This window comes from Vigna unguiculata, chromosome 5, assembly GCF_037176805.1.
Source record: "Vigna unguiculata cultivar grain cowpea cultivar isolate G323 ecotype 2 chromosome 5, ASM3717680v1, whole genome shotgun sequence".
NCBI lineage: Eukaryota > Viridiplantae > Streptophyta > Magnoliopsida > Fabales > Fabaceae > Vigna > Vigna unguiculata.
In genome coordinates, this window is record NC_140796.1 from 4,356,628 (window position 1) to 4,374,270 (window position 17,643).

A 17,643-nucleotide genomic window follows, 5' to 3' on the forward strand; every position below is an offset into this window, starting at 1 on the left:
ATTTGGTCTTCTGCTTGTCCATTTTCAGTATTCTTTTATAAAAATAATTAATTAATTAACTTTCATAATTGTATTTTTTGAAGGAAAACTTGACCTAGCATTTTAGCTGTATTAAAATCATAAATTAAGAAGATTGTTTGGTTTCAAAAACATTAAAAAAAAACATTTTTAAAAGAATATACTGTTTTGTTCTTGCACTTGAGTTATGAATTTACTTAACACTAAAATAAACCATATTTAATAGAGGTTGTTTACCAGTAATAGATTTAAGGGAGGTTTTTTTAACTTGTAAACTCCATAACATTTCTTTAGTTTTGTTTTAAACCTCAATAAATAAATAAATACAATTAAATAATTTTTGAATATTTTCTACAAACAAATAATTTTTATTTTATTTTTTTTTTCCTCTACTTTCTTTTTTCTTTTCCCTCTTTCTCTTCGTTCTTTGTTCTAAACCCTACGTTCCACATCAACACTCTAGCACCGCGCATCACCGCGCATCACCGCCGCACCGCTGCACTGGAGCTCGGATTAGAAGGAGGTCAGATTTTTGCGTAGCTTCCATAAAAAGGTTAGGTTTCTTCTCCATTTCGTTTGGATTCCTTTTTTGCATTGGGTATTGTATTATATATTTCTAGTGGTTGGGAATTTGCACTTGATGATTTTGGGTAGATGTGACGAAGAATTCATTTGTTGTTTAAAATAGTTGTAGCAGTGGTAGAAAAACATATCAGAGAAGAGTGAGTGAGTGAGTGGGGACTTATGAGAAAGAAAGAGGAGTTCAATTCAACAGAGAGAGAATAAAATCCATTCCGCTCGACCAGAAGGTGGTTTGGTTTGTCAGTAAACGGTGTCTTTCTTGGTTGTGGTTCCAAACTCTAGTCCTTTGTCTTGTATCAATCCCTCTTATAACCATAGAATAATTGTGTTTGTGCCATAGAAATAAAAAGAAACATTATTAGTTCAGTTCAGTGTCATTTTTAATGAAAAAACTTTTACTATTATTAATTATTTATTGGATATGATAAGAAGATGATCAACAAGACCAAACTAGTAATGGTAATTGGGATTCTGTGTGGGTTTTAGCATAACTGAGGTGTCAAAAGTGTATTTACAATAATAGTGGGATGCAGAAGAAATTGGCTACTGGCCTGAACTGTCAGAGAGGGAAGGTTCTAAATATATACATATTCTTTGAATGATCGCAATACTACAAATATTTCAGATGAAATATATACACTTACTCTGTTTTTTGTAATTGAAGCTCGTTTGAAAATCTAGTCTGTCAAATATCAGTTTATCATTTTGAGCTATATATTCATATTTACTAATATTTTCTCTGGGACACTCATTTGATTAGATGCCTTCAACATAAGGACCCTTCAAGTTAATGAATAAGATGGATTCAAAATAATGACACAGATATCAGCCTTTCTTTTACATGTTGGTTTGTTAACTATTTTCCTTATTCTTAAGGCCATCAAGATTTCAATTGCTTTATTTCTTCCCCAGTGCCACTTTTTCTTCTATGTCTTAGAGATATCATAATTTAGAGATGAGATACATGCGATCCCAATTTATTGAGGCCAAAAGTTACAGAGTGCAAAGAACATGAAAAGATTTTCATAAAAGTAACGCACTGTATTGATTGAATGAAAAAAGATACCAGTGAGTTCGATACATGCTCTATTTATAGAGCTCATTGAACTAGTAATTAACAACACCAAGTTAACCAACTAATCTCAACAGCCACAATTAACCAAAAACTTGTAACAAAAGAAAATCAGGTGAGTAATTTATTTACCTGATCCACCAATTTACTACCTCAGGTGTAAAAACACCTGCTCCTGACCATAACCCTAATTGGTTCTAGTTTTCTAGATGTATGTTTATTTCTTTTTGTTTCTTTCCTCTCTTGTTGTGGCATTATCTGTCATATAAATTAAAATTTGAGCTTCCAAACTACCCATTGAGATAATTCATGCTAACTTCGTTTGAACGCAAAGGTTTCACAACTTCTACCCACCAGAGTTTACTTGGCGGCTAATGGAAACACTTGAAACGAGGAAACTACACAAAAGTGCTTTGCTTGTTTTGCCCCAGAGACCCAAGATGGTCAACTTATGTTGAGCCAATTAGAAGGAAACATTCTTTATATTTTCTGACATGTTTACATATGACATTATTTTGAACATGGATAAGATAACGGAATAATGTCATAATATCATGTCTTAAAATTGTTAGTGGTAGGGGTATAGATTTTCACCGATTGTTGGCATAAATAGTAATGGATCACAACAAGCTCAAACATAACAAAAATAGCAAAAGAAACATAGAAAGCAGAGACCCAAAAGGGAAAGAGAGATGAGGCCGCAAGAACACAATTTTCTTGGCACTTATTACTGCTTTGATCAGAAATGAAGTCATGGAAGAACAGCATGTAGTTGGTGGAAGCCAAGGTTGGGATGCATCCACAGACTTTAAGTCTTGGGTTTCAGGCCAAACATTTAATGTTGGCGATCAACTTGGTATGTTTCTTACACATTTCTTAAATGATGAATTGGAATATTTCCCCAGACAAGCAGGGACCATGCTCCTTTATTATTGTTTTCAATTGAATATTAACACTTTCTTAAGCTTAACATTTCTTAAATTCATAATTTTGGTGTAGCCTCTATTATTATTTAGCCACACTAAATTCCGTAAGGAAGTTGAACCCCATTATTTATTAATGATCTTTGAATTCTAGCTTTTTCTAAGTAATATTAATGAATAAAGAAATGGGAAAATTTGGAATAATGAATTGTAGGTGACAATGTATGGCCATTGTTGATCACGTGGCAGACAACATCACTAACCCCTTTCCTCTTTCCTTTATTATCTTAACCTTATTAGTCACAAACAGATTACTGTTCTACAAATTTGTTTTAGTTACAATGGTATAACAATTGAGTCCATTTTTAAGGGCTGTTCACTACAGTTAACAAGATACCACCTCCAACATGATACCAACTCCTTATCTGCTCTAGCTATTATATATTCATCTTCCTCAACAATGTTAAATAAATTTTGATCATGCACACACTATACAACACCGTCCCCATTTTCTGGTAACAAAGTTTTGGTTTGCCAAATGGTCCGCATATAACCTAGGTAATACCTGTATGTGATTAAAGTATAAACGAGGGCTATTCTTCTTCATGATTTTGACGTCATACAATTGTAAAGTATAGGAATATATACGTGGTTGGTCACGGTCATGTCTATGGTTCAAAGTTACACTCTTGCAGACTTGAAAGCCTTGTGATGATGAAATGAAATTTTAGTTATAATATATATATAATTTATATACAAAATTATTAATTCATCATATATTAATTAGCATCCATTAAAATAAAATTAAAAAATTCCTTAGGATCTATTCCAAACATTAATAACTAACATGAAAGGATTTTCCTTTGCCCCTATTTGATTCTCAGTCTCCTCGTGCTTTTCCTTTGTCTCCCTCTTCAAATTTCTTATACTTTCTTTACCTTTTCAATTTTCGCTTCTGGAACCTTCCTTCCTTCTTTTGCAAACTAGGGTTTTATTTTCAATTAGATCTTGTTAAGGGGATCGTAGAGAGAGAGAGAGAGAGGAAGTAGAGTCCGCACAAAGTCTCGTGGCCTAGAGATTAGGATCGGAATTCTGCCACCGTTCTTTATCATTTCACCGTACTCTGTCGTCGCTCACCTTCAACCTTAAATTTGTAAGTTATCTTTTCTCTCAGTTTTTTGTTTACCTTAACCCCTAACCCCAAGATATTCAAAAGTTCCAAAAAATTTATAAAATGTAAAATTTATAATTGACCTCCTTTTTTATGCGTGATGCAACAATACAGCTAGATTTTTTTTTTCTAATTGAAATAATTTTTTCTCCCTGCTTTTCACTAGTGCTTGTCAAAAGAAGAGAAGGAGTAAGCACATTTATATCTCCAAGATATGAACTCCGTGGCAAGGCGTTTATCAAGCTTATTCGGAACTTCAGGTTACACAACTCAACCCTTCAAAATTCGGCATCATCAAATGCAGCAGCTTCAACAATGCAGAGGCATACGAGTTAGGGTCGTAGATGGGAACTTGGAAATGGCATTGGGATTGATGCAGCGTAAGATGCAAGGAAGTGGGATCGAGAGGATGATAAAGCAGGAGCAGAGATTCCATATCAAAAATTCTGAGAAGCGCGTTTTAGCCAAAAAGAACTTGGAGCGAAGGCTTCGATCTGAGGATTTTGCTAAGAAACTTAAAACCATTTTGGTCAAGAAAGTCAGGTATTTAGCGCTTACACAAAAGACCAAATTTTCTCCTTTATTAGAGTATTATTAAAATCTGCATCTTATCTTTACATCACACTGTTTTCAAGTAATATTTTAAATACATGATGTTTAGGTAAATTGCAATGAATTTCCCTCAACGACATGAATTATTTTAAGCTATGAAGCAGACATTTTTACTCGGGCACTTTGAGATGGTTAAGATCCAAAATGTAAGACACTAGCATAAACCACACATAACCTTCGCTGAAAAGGATAGTAAGGGCCACTATTTGCAAATAATGACTTTTTGTCATTGTAAAATAATAAAAAATAAGATGGATTTTACCATGTCACATGGACTTGTCTATATAGCCTACTCTCTAAACGTAGTGATATATATAGTTTTTTCATAAGAGATCAATTTGGCCTGCAATCTTTAACCTTGAAGATATTAATTTGGGATCGGTTGATTTGTTCCCTAGTTAGTTTGAAGGTTGGAAGTAATGGTATCTTACACGAAAAATCTTGAATATGCCCCTCTTCCTAACCACTGATAAAGTTATTTTATCATTGACATAAGGCTCGAAGGGGAAACATGCAACTTCTAGTCTCATGGACAGATTAATTTCTTATCAAATGTAAAAAATATTTTTTGGTTGTTTGTTTCCACTCATGCTAATGATTTTGTTTCTGTCATGATTTCGGTTAGTGTCATTGACTTTGGAACTGAAAATGTTATTATGTGGCATACAATAATATAGTTGGCCACGTGAGAACTTCATTTTGATAAAAGGCATATTATATCATATCATGCTAACATCTGGATTTTATTCCACTTCATTCCCTTTGCTTATATGCTTTTACCCCTTTGGTCTGTGATGTTCACATTTATAGGATTGTATTGCTTTCTATTTGTTCTGACATTTTGATTATTCTCTTGCAATATCACAGGGGTCTATGAGGAGTTTGCATTTTGCACAAGAAATGATCATCATGAGTTGCAGTTATTTTATAATTTTCATGCGATCACTGCAGTTGACACATTCTTTCCAATTGCCAGGATCGGGTCGTGTCATGTGTATTTTGTAGCTGTTATTTTGGTAGCATATGCATTTGCAAATTGCAACACAGAAAGTATCCATTTAATGATAAGTAAGACAATTGTGTGGTTAGTTCTTGAATCTAGGTCAAGACGTTGAATGTTGTTAAGTTGTGTTTGAAGCAGTTTTCAAGCAACTGTTGGATGCAGCATTTTCCTATGTTTTTTCTTTTTCTGGGATAATTTGTTTAATATGCTCCTTGAAATGGAATTGACTTATCTTATGACCGTATAAAGTAATCCAACAATAGATGTACACATTATACATCCAGATTATTTGTCATGTCCCTTGTTTGCTAGAACAGCTGGTACTCTGGAATCTATCGTTTTTTTTTTGTCAAATAGTGTCAGTGGGTGAATAATGAGTAGACTAGTGCTTACTTTGTGATAAGCTGAACAGACATTATTCGGAGAAAGTTGAATGAATACTGTGGAGAAACAAGGAAAATGAGGTTTTTTCAAAAAAAAATTTACAAAGTTGACAAATTTTCTATAAATAGGATTAATTTTTTATTATTTTCTAGTCCTAAGGATTATTACTTACTAAAGGACAACATCAGATTTTAGAAGATTCAACAGCATTTGCATGATTTATGTTTGAGGAAATACAACAGTATCACTTCCAGTTGTTGTAGAACTTTTCATCACCCCACATCAACATTCTGTTCAAGGGAATCCTAACACCCCTCTCCTTCAAATGCAAGTGCCTTGGCACAATCCTCTCCTTCAAACTGAACCCAAAGTACTGAGGAAACTTCTTCAACTCCTCCAAATCCCTCTCCATTTCCTTCACAAGATACACATACTTCGGCCATAGATTGTTCCCCACGTCATACCCAAAAAGGGCCGGCAACCTCGCACATGCTTTCAGTGCCTCCTCGTACTGAAACCCTAATTCCTGCAAGAACTGAACCTTCGCATGTAGTTTATGCACCCGCGTGTTCAGTAAGTGCGCGTTCCGCGTCGTGGGCTTGTTCAGCCCCTGGATGCCGATCTAAATGGGACTAATACATTAAATCTCAACTCATAACATAATTAAATCCAATCATTCTTCCAACATTTATAATAATTACTTTTAAAATATATATACACATAAGATAAATGGTGTGTAAAAATACACCACAACTAATAATTACTTATTTTATTTTCTTATAATTTAAAATAAAATATGAAAATGAAATTCATGAGTGCGGACCTGGCGGAGAAATTGGAGCGTGGGGCGGAGGCAGAGGTCGACGTGGGAGAAGAGCAGCCTGGGGCATCGGAGGATGAGATAGCGAGACTCCGACGCGGTGGCCGGGAGTTCGTCGGCCAGGAAGGAGAACACGGCGGCGAAGTCGGAGGGGACGACGGCGGTAGTGAAGAGCTCAGGGGTGAGGTAGTTGAGGCGGGGGATGTCGGCGTCGGAGAAGGAGCGTGACTTTAGGAACGTGAGAGTGCGGATGATGTGGTCGACATCGTTCGGGAGAGGGAGGTCCTCCGGTTTGGTTTTGGGGTCGATTATGGTCAACGTTCGAAGGTATCGCAGGTTTTCGCGGTACCTGGTTTGGAACTTTATGTAACCGCTGGTGTTGGGAACGCGGGTTGATTTGTGTGAGTAAGAAGATACAATTGGGAGATGAAGAGAGTAACAGAGAAGCATTTCCGTTATGTAGCGTAGAAGTGAAGTGATGATAAGCAAAGTGGATAATCTACAATGATACTATTCAATTTCATGTTTTTTTTCTTTTTCTTTTTCTTTTGGATTCACTTTAGAGAATCAAGTTACTCAAGTATAAATATCTTTGAAAACATTCATCCATCTAAATGGTCAACAATAAAACACATCTCCTTCCACTTATCATAATATAAAAGTAAATAGATTTATTATATGATACCTTCTTATAATATGAATAAATTGATCTCTTGTGCAAAACTATATATATCACTATGTTCAGGGTTTCAAAAATTTAAGAATGGCATGAATTGCAATATTGAAACCTGATAAGGTTACGTTTGTCCAAATCATTTTTAAAACACCCGACTCCCAAAAGCATTAAGAAGTGGCACTTGAAATTAGCTCTTTTATGATCTTCAAAAGCTACAAATTCATGTATGAATTATATAAACACTTAATTTGGTAGAGAAGCTCGGAGAAAATCTTGTAAGCCGTATACTATGGAACAAAATTTCAAATACATATTACAAATTTTGTGCCAAAAGTTACATGGGAGGATTCTGGATTGCTTAACATTCTAAGTCTTTCAAAAGTAAAAGGTGGTGTTATCTCTTTTACAAGAAAGAACTCATTTGTTCAAATCTTTGAGCTTTCTCTAGTTGACCATTGCGGGTAAGTAGTTGCACCAAAATTGCAAAGTGTTCCTTAGATGCTTCAATTTTATATTTAGGCATTAAGTTGAAGATTCTACAAGCATCATCAACAAATCCAGCTCTGTCACATATAGATAGAATGGCTGCAAAAGTGAAGTGATTCGGAGAAGCTCCCATATGATAAAAAAGGCCAATTGCATCGTGATACAGTTCATTATATCCATAAGCCTTTATAAGAGCAGTCCATGTTATAGAATCTTTAACGGGGACTGCATTAAACACCAACTTAGCCTTGTTAACATCTCCAAATAAGCCATACGTATTTATAAGTTCTGCAGAAACAAAAGGAACTGATGCAAAGTCCTTTTTCAAGATCTGCCCATGAATCTCCTTCCCAAGCTTTACAAGTTTTAGTTCACCACAAACACTCAACATCCTTGCTATAGCAACAGAATCAGGCCTGTACTTTGTCAATTGCATTGACCTCATCACACCAAGTGCTTCACAAAGATGTCCATTTTTTATTAATGAATCAATCATGGCGGTCCACGAAATCACATTCCTTTCTTCCATATTATCAAATAATCGTCTAGAATACTCAACAACACCACACTTAGAGTACATCATCATCAATTGAGAAGTTATAGAGACATTAGGCAGAAACCAACGTTTCAGAGCATAAGCATGAATTTGCCTCCCTTGTTCCAGAGCCCTCAACTGTGCACAGACTGGAAGAACAGTCGCAATCGTCACCACGTCAGGCTTGAATCCTTCTTGCTGCATCCAAATGGTGGACCTCAGTGCCTGCTCAAGTTTTCCATTCACAGCATACCCCGCCATCAGAGCCGTCCAACAAACCACATTCCTCTCCTTGGAACCATAAAAAACCCGTCTTGCCGAAATCATATCCCCACACTTGCAATACATATCAATCAAAGCAGACTGAACCGGCACCTGCTTAGAGTAAGATTTCGTCTTCAAAACATAAGCATGAAACTCCTGACCCAACCTCCTTGCACAAACCTCCCCAATCACAGGAACCGCAATTGCAATCACAACCGAATTCGGGTTCACTCCCTCCTTCACCATCCACCTCACATACTCCAACACTTCCCTCTGTCTTCTATTGTGTGCAAACCCAGCAAGCATCGCCCCCCACGCGACAACATCCCTCTCAGGAATTTCCTCAAACACACGGCAAGCAAGCCTAACCTTCCCACACTTGAAGTACATATCAATCAAACTGGTTCTAAGAATGTAGTTATCCACAAATCCATTCTTAATCAAAAGCGCATGAGTCTTCAGCCCTTCCGAAAACGCCGATGCGCCGGCGAAGCTCTTGATCACATTGGAGAAACTGTACACATTCAGCTGAACCCCCAAAGCCCTCATCTCGGCATAAGTCTTGAGCAACTCAATGTACTGCCTTTCCCCAGAAACCACAGTCCCTCTGAGCAAAGCGTTCCACGGGTAGACACTCTCACAGGGCAATCCATCAAACAGTTTACGCGCCTCTTCTGACGACCCACATGAGGTGTACATCTGAACCAACTTTGTCCGCAAGAAAACGTTGCTTTCGAGTCCATTGATTCTGATATGGATGTGAACTTCCCTCCCTTGTGCCAATGACTTGGTACGAATGCACGCGGCGATGACAGAAGAGAAAGTTGTGGCATCCACGGGAATGCCACGTTGGTCCACGTAGTCCAAGATGGTGAGAGCTTCCTTGAGCTTGTTCTGGCGAGCGAAACGCTTGATGTCTTTGTAGATGAAGATTGGGTTTTTGTTGTGGAGGGGTAAGGAGCACGGAAACGCGTCCTTTTCTGTGAACGGTTTTACCTTCTTGGTCCTGTGTTTTCTGGGAGTGGTGAATCTGGGAGGTCTCGTTTGCTGGGTTTTGGAAGGTGTAAAGCTGAAGACTTGGAAAATGTTGGGTGTTGGGTTTGGAGGGAAACCCAGAGAGAGAGATGAAACAGAGTTTTCCATGGCTAACTCTTAACTACCAAAGGATTTTTTCTTATGCATGTCTTTTAGCATAACATTAGATATCAGATATTTTTTTCTGATGCATGGTCTTTTAGCATAACATTATCAAACTGCTATTTTCTTTTTATTCAGTGTTTTTACTCCAATTACTTCAACCGCCAATAAAACAAAGAACAACTTAATCACAAATTTGATATTTTTACAAATAAAATAGATTGTATTTTTTTAATGAACGTGAAACAGGTGAAAGAAAGACATACACAAAGGAAAATATATTTTTTATGATTATTACAAAGTTATATTAACCATATTTTTTAGTTTTGTAACATTTTACATTGCACACACAAAAATGTAAACTCAAAGAAGGAATTTTGAGGATTATATTATAGTATTATCATCATTGAATGTTTGAATAAACTCGTGGCTAAATTCATTCAACAGTCTCATGCATTAAATATTCAACATCTGTAAGTTCATAGAAGGTCCCCAATTTTGACTTCATTTAGTTGCTTGCCAAATCTTCTACTAGGTGCCCTAATAACCTAAGCACTTAAACAAAAACAAATTATGAAACACTACATATTTTTATTACATTAAATTAATACAGTTCCTAAAAATATATAATTTTGTAAAAATAAGTTAATTTTGTATATTACTTTTAACTAAAAAATTTATATAACTATTTTTTTTAGTTTGACAAATGATACTGGTCTATTAAGTAAAAAATATTTTTATAATTTTTTATGTATAGAGTAGATTTTATAGGAGAATGGGATAATTTCTTTTCAAAATTACTAAAATGTGACGGATGTCAAACAAATTATAAAAGTGTGTAAGTTTAATCATAATTTCATTATAAAGAGTTCTTATCAATGCATTAAGGTGATCTGACATTAATTTAAAGTATTTTTCATGTTAAAGTTGTATCAAATTAGCATAATTTCAACGATAAAAATATTTTAAATTAAAATTATGTTTTTTAATACGACTTTTTCATAAAAAAAAATTGTGTCATCTTTGGCACGAAATTTTCAGTGTCTACTTATCTATTTTTTTTTTTTATTGTTTTAAAATATGTCCCATTTCAGTAATTTTCAAAAAAATTGCAAAAAGTGGTGGTTTTGCCAGATTTTCTACGCCCACCCTATTCATAATTTGAAACTCTTAGTATACGTATATTTCAAGTTGGATGTATGAAGATAGAATGAGTCTTCCATCCAGATTTAGCAGTTGCTATTAGCCCAATGCACACTGCATAATTTTCTTTGCCTCCCTTTGTTTTCTGCATATTCCTTCCATTTGGAAAACAGACGCAAACACTGTTACTTAGTATAAAACAACCTCAGCTGAAACATATTATACTTTGTACCAAAGTAATCTACAAAAAGGTTTTTTTTTAAATTCCAAATCTTGAGACTAATCCAACTTCACAAACAAACAGTTTTGCTCTTTCTCCCTAATTACCAATACTAAAGCAATTGTGATGCCAATATTAATATATCTATTAGTCCAGAACTAGGTAGTTAAAAATTAACCAATAACTACAGAGTTTTATGGTGAAGTTTGTATTCTGTGAGTAATAGTTGACTAAGTCCTCAACACGCAAATTATTTCTAAGTCTTCAAATTGAAAGCTGTAGTCAACCATCTATTCTGAGAGCAATTTCTATGATTCTGCTGTTTACATATTCTATATATGCATCAAGTTGGTTCAAATTAAACTCAGAAAGTTGTGAGCAAATTTTTCATATTATTAGATCTTCAAACTTTCACTTCAAGTGCCATGGCAAACTATGGAGCCAAACAGAGAATACCTTCCTCTCCACCAGCACCATCATCCACTGACCCTCATGAACAAGAACCAAAAGGGTCTCGAGAAATTTTCTATGCCAACTTCCGAATCTACTGCCCCATCAACATACCATCGACATCAGAAGCTGCAGGAGTTCGAATCATGAGAAACATAGGGAGTTTTGGCTTGTACTACACACTCTTTGTGTGGATCATACTCTTCATAACCCTCATCCCTGAGCGTAAGGTGTCCTTGATTCTGCTGGTGATCATGACCTATGTCACAACCATTTACTGTTTAATTCTGAGGGCGTTTCCAAACTCTGTTGTGCTTCACAGGATCATAGATAAAAGGGTTGTGTTGACTTTGCTGGCAGTTGCAACTGCACTGCAGCTGATTTTGACAGAGGCTGGTATTCATCTTGCAGTGGTTTTGGCTAGTAGTGTTCCTTTGGTTTTGGTTCATGCTGTTTTGTGGGCTAGTTTTGATGCCTTTGAGGTTGAGACTGCTTCTGCTAAAGGAGAAATGGTTCCTCTCACTGGCCATGATGAAAGTGTTGCTGAGAATTATTCTGATGCTGTTTAAATTTGTGTGGCCTCAGTCTTTACTGTCATTATTTCGTTCTATCTAGGTCTTTTTTACATAAACATGATGGATGAGTTTTTTTTGTTTTTTGTAGAAGAAAATCATTGTTATCCTTCAAATAATATTACTAAAAGAATTAAATACATGGTTGTAATAAAAGCAGGCAAATGCATCCATATGCCCCAAAGTCCAATTGATTGTGATGTACAACAAAAATGATAATTAATGCATCTTTTCAAAATTTCAGTTCCAAATAATTCATCTCAACAATTCCAATTATGTGATGTTTAGGACTTCTGGGATGGAGAATTTATTATACAGTTAGGAATATCTTTTTGTTAATCTCAGATTATAATTGTGATTACCATTAATTGTACTTTTAAGTCTACCTCACTCTTATAAAACAAATTTCTAAGATAAATTTTATATCTCACCAAACAACAAATTTCACTAGGATAAACTTATATTCTTAAGAAGTGAATTTTAAGTTTAACTTAACTTTATAAAATTAACTTCTAAGATGACGTTTGTATCCACGTATATATTATAAACTCTCCTTATCTCTAATCAATGTGGAATCTCCAACAATTAAAACTTATAATTTTTTCTTACTTGATTTTTTTGAGAGGACACTAAAGAATTTCAGTGGTTGCAAATCACCAGCTCGTTGGAGAAGATTGTTTTCAAACAAACAACAAAGTCATGTCGAAATTCTCATCATTCAAACCATATAATCACCATCTATACACAATGGAGAACCCATATTCCATCTTAATAGTGTTACAAATTCATTCTATTAATTGCATTACAAATGAGATTAGTCTTCCACCAAAAGATATGGCAGGAAAAAATTCAAATACCAAAAAATTTACCACAACACAACACTGCAAAGGCACCAAGAACTCATCACTTTGCTCCTTCATCTTGTTTTGTGCGTCTCCAGGAAGCAAAAAGCACAAGCAAGAGCAGAATAAGAAGGATCAAAGCAAAACCAAGAACCCCTAAACATGCAAACAAGATGCCACTCAATCTAAACGTGCCACAAGCGACATCAAATCCTGATGCTGCAGCAACCAACACAGATAAAGAGTACAGAAGAGCAATGCACAGCATAGAGATAATAGGTACTCTAAAAGCCAAAGACCAAACCACCACTATTGTGTACAAAAAACTCACTATGAACATTCCACTCCATATTATGGCCGGTAAGAACCCACTTGAGGCTTGCCACAGACTTAGAATTGGTGTCTTTGAAATGTTTGTTGAGCTTGTTATGGATTGGGATATATTCTGAAAAGGGTTACCCAAACCAGATAACAGTGCTACTTGAACTCCATACAACTTCACTGCTAGTGCAGCACGATGTTCTTGTGGACAAATTATCTCTGTTGAGCAGAACTGTATGAATGCCTTGCACATGGAAGCACTTGTGTGAGAATCATTTTTTGTCAATCCTAAGCCTCCACGCTGTGAAGTTTTGCATGTGTTTTTTATGTTTATCACATGGGAAGAGGAAGAAGATAAAGCACATTTCTTGTTTGTCTGTCCATAGTAGAAGGAATCAGTCAAATAAGTTACTATGATTCTCACTGATATTTATTCCAATACAATCAAAATTCTCATGTCACTTTGTGTGTCACTAAAAGTAAATATATAACATCTTTCTCCTTTATTTTCTTACGATGGATTTTTAAAATGAAAGTGTGATAAAGTTCTCAGTATAGTCGAATTCAGAATAATTACACTTGAATGTGATTTATCAATACTTTTCCAGAGGAAAAAACTATTCTGTATATTCAAAATTTATAGGTATTGGAAGTGTCCAACCTTAATTAATACTAAGGTACCTTTTTTTCTAGATTGAGCAAGCAAATTAATCAGATAACTAACATTGTCAATGTAGCTGCGTTTCTTTCTCTGGTTTTTGGTGAGTGTGTACGTAGAGTCGTTGTTGTTAGGCTTTTGAATTGACTTTTCAAGCTGCTTTTGGCCTTTTTCCTGGTCGCTTTGTGTGCTCCATTCTTCTTCATCTTCCTCCTCAGTAATACAGGCTTTATTGTTAGGCAATATTTTATCATCCTGCATGCCATTTGGAGTCAAAAATCATATATACAATTTAATGGTTTCAGCATCCCTTCAAAGTTCTATATGTAATTCAAAAGGGTACTGAAATGAAACAATGGTGGTGATCTTACCTCATAGTATATAGCAGTTCTCAAGTACGCTATTGTTCTCAGTAACTCCTTATTTGTAGGGTACTTTAAAAAACATGTACATATATGTTAGAATGAAAACAAAGAAATCAAACAAAACAGAGATGATCATAATGATAAACTTGATAAGAAAGAAGAAAATATCAGGGTAAGAAATGTTTAGACCTTTTAATTTTTGGGCAAAAATGGTCAAACTGATATTTTTGATACTAGTTTTGATATAAATCAATGAACTTGTCTGCTTCTTATTTTAGGGTCAGAAGATTCACATAAGAGAGACCAAGTTCATCATCTTTTATGATAAATATATGATCAAGTCACATTTTTTAAGATCTATGAACTAAATGCATTTTGAACCAAATTTGAAAAATCTAAAACTCATTTAACCTAGAAGATTGAATACATGCTTGAATTAAAGCTAAAAGAACTAATACTTTTATTGCAGACACAGCAACATTTTTCTTCTTCTATTCATACATTAGAATACACAATTCTATATCAAACTTCACTGTGTAACTTCAAATCAAACATATACTAACACTTTCAGACCTCAATTTGTTTCTCTGGAATTCTCCCAGCAGACCCTCGACGCAATTTCCTGTATATGATTGGATTTGGTTGTCTTGCCTTTGTTGTAATTTCGAGATTTGCAGCATAAAAAGACCAGTTAAAGCAAATAAGAGAGTCAATTTGTAATGAGAAGAAAGGTTCATAGAAACTATTAACTGCATAACTTGCAGAAAGCATAAGGCTTGTTTACAAAATTCAGTCCAATTCAACTCTGAGAGAAAGCAAGGTGTACAGAATAACTTACAGGTTTTCTTGGAAGCAAGAAGTTCTTGCTTACACTGTTCTCTCTGGCTTGTTCAGTAACCGAAGAAATACTCAAAGAATCCATGATCATACAAGAGGATTATCAAGATGAAAACATAAAATGTTTCGCTTCCAGCTTCCAAGATCACTCCACAGAAACTTCAAATCCTCTTGTCAATGTCAGTAGTGGAATTAATTTCTTTCTTACTGCTTAATTTCTTCCCCTATGCTTTGTTTTTCAACGACAACTTATGAATTTTCAAAGATATATATGGTGTGAACGCCAACTTTTTTACTACATAGTTTTAATTTTATGTGTACATTTTAGCAGTTTAATACTGACATTTGTTTTTTATTTACAAATTTTGCTATAATTTTACTGGTGTGACAGGGACTATGATTTAGACGTGCAGATGAAATTAAATAATATTCATATCTTTACTATAAATAATATAATAAATAAGAATATTATGTGTTTGTGGGGATAATCTTTTTATACTGTTTGAGATGATTATTTTACTGTTCGAGATGTCCCTTCTGAGTTATATACCAGAAAAGGGTAACTGTCTGCAAAAATATTGTCCTTTGCATGAACCTTGATCACCTATCTCCATTACCTTATGATATGATTGATCACATCTTAGTACCAAGGTTACACATTAAGCATTAAGAAATTTGTGAGAAGAACTTATGATTATGTCTGATTAAGGAACCTATGATTACGAATCAATCAAATTGGTTTATGTCAAATTTTGAGTACTAACAAAAGTAAAAGATAATTATTTGAATTGGTGAACTTTTCTTTTCATTGCTTGAATATTATTTTATAATCTTTGGTTTTTGAGGTAGAGGTAGTAAAATACATGACAACATTGAAACAGTAATAAAAGATAGGAATATACTGTTTTTGATAATTTTTCTCTAATAATGTTTTACCTCAATTGTGTGTGCACCTCATCTCAGTACAAAAAATATTCCACGAAATTATTCATTTTTATTTTGACTAACTAAATCCAATAATGAATTCAAAGGTTTTTAATATCCCATCAACTTAAGTAGTTGTTTTCTTATTACCAGATTTAAAAGTCAACACCGACAAATTTTTTTATTCAAAATGAAAGTTAGACTAAATTTAAAAATATATTTAAATAGATAGATATTTGAATTCTTAAAATTCTTTTTATGAATTTAAAAAAAATCAAAATTGGTAAAATTGTTTTATAACTTTTTAAAACATTAAAATTAGTTAAAATCAAGCACATATTTTTGTTATTACCATATCTGAAATCAAGAAAATAAATACTATTTTATCTAAAAATATTTTCTTAAACTATATAAGTCCCAGGTTACTAAAAAATTATATAAATCCTTATTAGTTTTCTCAAAATTTAAAAATTCAAAATTCAAAATCCACAAAGAAAATTATATACAAGTAGACAGAGATTATAAGTATGAACATTTTTCCTTTAACTTGCAAGAATCCACAACCACTGTCATCTTGCAATGGCAATTAAGACCATATGTACACCATTAATCAAACTTTAAACATTCTCTATGCCCTTAGCACCACATGTACATCTATTATTACTAGCAACAGGAGCAACTTCTCTGGTACAAGAATCATCCTCAATCTCAAAGGCATGGTGACTAACCCACAAAACTGCATGCACCAAAACCAAAGGCACAGCACAAGCCAAAGTCACTGCAAGATGAATCCCAGCCTCAGTCAAAATCAGCTGCACTATTGCTGCAAACACTAGCAAACCCAAGACAAATCTTTTATCAATGCTTCTGTGAAGGAAAACAGATTTGGGGTATGCCCTTAGAACTAAACAGTAAAGGACTGTCACATAGGTCATGATGACCAGCAAAATCAATGAGATCTTACGATGAGGAATGAGGACAATGAAGAGAATGATCCACACGAATAGTGTGTAGTATAAGCCAAGGTTCTCCAAGTTTCTGATGACACGAAGTGCTGCAGCTTCTGAAGTCAAGGGCATGTTGAAGGGCCAGTAAATTTTGAAATCAGTGTATAACTTTTCGTGATGCTCTTTTGGTTCATAAGTGTCTAAGGTGGATGATGAAGGTGTGGTGGTGGTGGAGGGTGTTCTTTGTGTAGCTCCAGAGTTTGCCATAAGATTTGAAGTGCAGTTTGGAGGATCACAGAATGGCTCAATAGCGATACCTCTTCTGTTGAACCACAAATTAGTGAAGTTTATTGCAAATGCACCACAGAAACTAGAAGGGTAGAAGTATGATGGGTACATGTTGTGAAATTGAATGAAATTCATATAGGTATATAGAAGCTTATCTCTTGATTTTATTTTCTAGTTCAGGACAAGACCTTTTTCTCATAAAGACTTGGAGAATGTCATCAAGGAAATTTCGTAAAGAAATGCACAACATTAGGAAGCTTCTTTGCTGTTTCTGATGTTGCCGTCTGAGTTTAACTTTTTGGACCTACGTGACTGTGTCCATCCAAAGTACCTTAAAACTTAAGAAATGTTGTTCTTAATTTATAATTTTAAGAGAGTAAGGGATGAAAATAA

At 34.6% G+C, this 17,643-nt stretch overlaps 6 protein-coding genes across 8 annotated transcripts; 2 read left to right on the plus strand and 4 right to left on the minus strand.

Annotated features, from left to right (window-relative positions):
* The first annotated feature begins 266 nt into the window (after positions 1-266).
* Positions 267-5,629, plus strand: LOC114184824 (uncharacterized). Of its 2 annotated transcripts, XM_028072138.2 has the most exons (4): positions 419-571; positions 3,601-3,748; positions 3,933-4,309; positions 5,246-5,629. In XM_028072138.2, the coding sequence occupies exons 3-4, from the start codon at positions 3,981-3,983 to the stop codon at positions 5,253-5,255; spliced, it is 339 nt and encodes a 112-aa protein (XP_027927939.1). In that variant the 5' UTR covers positions 419-571; positions 3,601-3,748; positions 3,933-3,980; the 3' UTR covers positions 5,256-5,629. The 2 variants fall into 2 exon arrangements, with proteins under 2 accessions (XP_027927940.1, XP_027927939.1); XM_028072139.2 differs by lacking the exon at positions 3,601-3,748 and having other exon boundaries at positions 267-571.
* Positions 5,630-5,879: 250 nt separating this feature from the next.
* Positions 5,880-7,175, minus strand: LOC114184823 (Mitochondrial transcription termination factor family protein). The gene is made up of 2 exons (XM_028072137.2): positions 6,589-7,175; positions 5,880-6,387 (listed from the first exon to the last, which is right to left on the minus strand). The coding sequence occupies exons 1-2, from the start codon at positions 7,033-7,035 to the stop codon at positions 6,010-6,012; spliced, it is 825 nt and encodes a 274-aa protein (XP_027927938.1). The 5' UTR covers positions 7,036-7,175; the 3' UTR covers positions 5,880-6,009.
* Positions 7,176-7,525: 350 nt separating this feature from the next.
* Positions 7,526-9,773, minus strand: LOC114183630 (Pentatricopeptide repeat (PPR-like) superfamily protein). Its single transcript, XM_028070711.2, has one exon. The coding sequence runs from the start codon at positions 9,687-9,689 to the stop codon at positions 7,665-7,667; it is 2,025 nt and encodes a 674-aa protein (XP_027926512.1). The 5' UTR covers positions 9,690-9,773; the 3' UTR covers positions 7,526-7,664.
* A 1,526-nt stretch (positions 9,774-11,299) lies between these two features.
* On the plus strand, positions 11,300-12,308 carry LOC114183658 (uncharacterized). Its single transcript, XM_028070747.2, has one exon. The coding sequence runs from the start codon at positions 11,472-11,474 to the stop codon at positions 12,063-12,065; it is 594 nt and encodes a 197-aa protein (XP_027926548.2). The 5' UTR covers positions 11,300-11,471; the 3' UTR covers positions 12,066-12,308.
* Positions 12,309-12,809: 501 nt separating this feature from the next.
* On the minus strand, positions 12,810-15,343 carry LOC114184240 (uncharacterized). Of its 2 annotated transcripts, none has more exons than XM_028071524.2 (5): positions 15,093-15,343; positions 14,828-14,905; positions 14,261-14,323; positions 13,956-14,144; positions 12,810-13,463 (listed from the first exon to the last, which is right to left on the minus strand). In XM_028071524.2, exons 1-5 carry the CDS (start codon positions 15,180-15,182, stop codon positions 12,972-12,974), a joined length of 912 nt encoding a protein of 303 aa, XP_027927325.2. In that variant the 5' UTR covers positions 15,183-15,343; the 3' UTR covers positions 12,810-12,971. The 2 variants fall into 2 exon arrangements, with proteins under 2 accessions (XP_027927325.2, XP_027927324.2); XM_028071523.2 differs by having other exon boundaries at positions 12,810-13,607; positions 15,093-15,341.
* Positions 15,344-16,534: 1,191 nt separating this feature from the next.
* Positions 16,535-17,498, minus strand: LOC114185300 (uncharacterized). Its single transcript, XM_028072955.2, has 2 exons — positions 16,980-17,498; positions 16,535-16,847 (listed from the first exon to the last, which is right to left on the minus strand). Exons 1-2 carry the CDS (start codon positions 17,383-17,385, stop codon positions 16,633-16,635), a joined length of 621 nt encoding a protein of 206 aa, XP_027928756.1. The 5' UTR covers positions 17,386-17,498; the 3' UTR covers positions 16,535-16,632.
* Positions 17,499-17,643: the final 145 nt, after the last annotated feature.

Excerpts from the sequence above, each read along its gene's own strand:
- LOC114184824 (XM_028072139.2), top strand. The coding sequence starts at position 3,981 with ATGAACTCCGTGGCAAGGCGTTTATCAAGCTTATTCGGAACTTCAGGT.
- LOC114184823 (XM_028072137.2), bottom strand. The coding sequence starts at position 7,035 with ATGCTTCTCTGTTACTCTCTTCATCTCCCAATTGTATCTTCTTACTCA. Across the intron at positions 6,388-6,588 it reads CGCTCCAATTTCTCCGCCAG|ATCGGCATCCAGGGGCTGAA; the intron begins GTCCGCACTCAT and ends AGTCCCATTTAG.
- LOC114183630 (XM_028070711.2), bottom strand. The coding sequence starts at position 9,689 with ATGGAAAACTCTGTTTCATCTCTCTCTCTGGGTTTCCCTCCAAACCCA.
- LOC114183658 (XM_028070747.2), top strand. The coding sequence starts at position 11,472 with ATGGCAAACTATGGAGCCAAACAGAGAATACCTTCCTCTCCACCAGCA.
- LOC114184240 (XM_028071523.2), bottom strand. The coding sequence starts at position 15,182 with ATGATCATGGATTCTTTGAGTATTTCTTCGGTTACTGAACAAGCCAGA. Across the intron at positions 14,324-14,827 it reads TTCCAGAGAAACAAATTGAG|TACCCTACAAATAAGGAGTT; the intron begins GTCTGAAAGTGT and ends TGTTTTTTAAAG. Across the intron at positions 13,608-13,955 it reads AACGCAGCTACATTGACAAT|ACAAACAAGAAATGTGCTTT; the intron begins GTTAGTTATCTG and ends TACTATGGACAG.
- LOC114185300 (XM_028072955.2), bottom strand. The coding sequence starts at position 17,385 with ATGAATTTCATTCAATTTCACAACATGTACCCATCATACTTCTACCCT. Across the intron at positions 16,848-16,979 it reads CATTGTCCTCATTCCTCATC|TGTTTGCAGCAATAGTGCAG; the intron begins GTAAGATCTCAT and ends TGGGTTTGCTAG.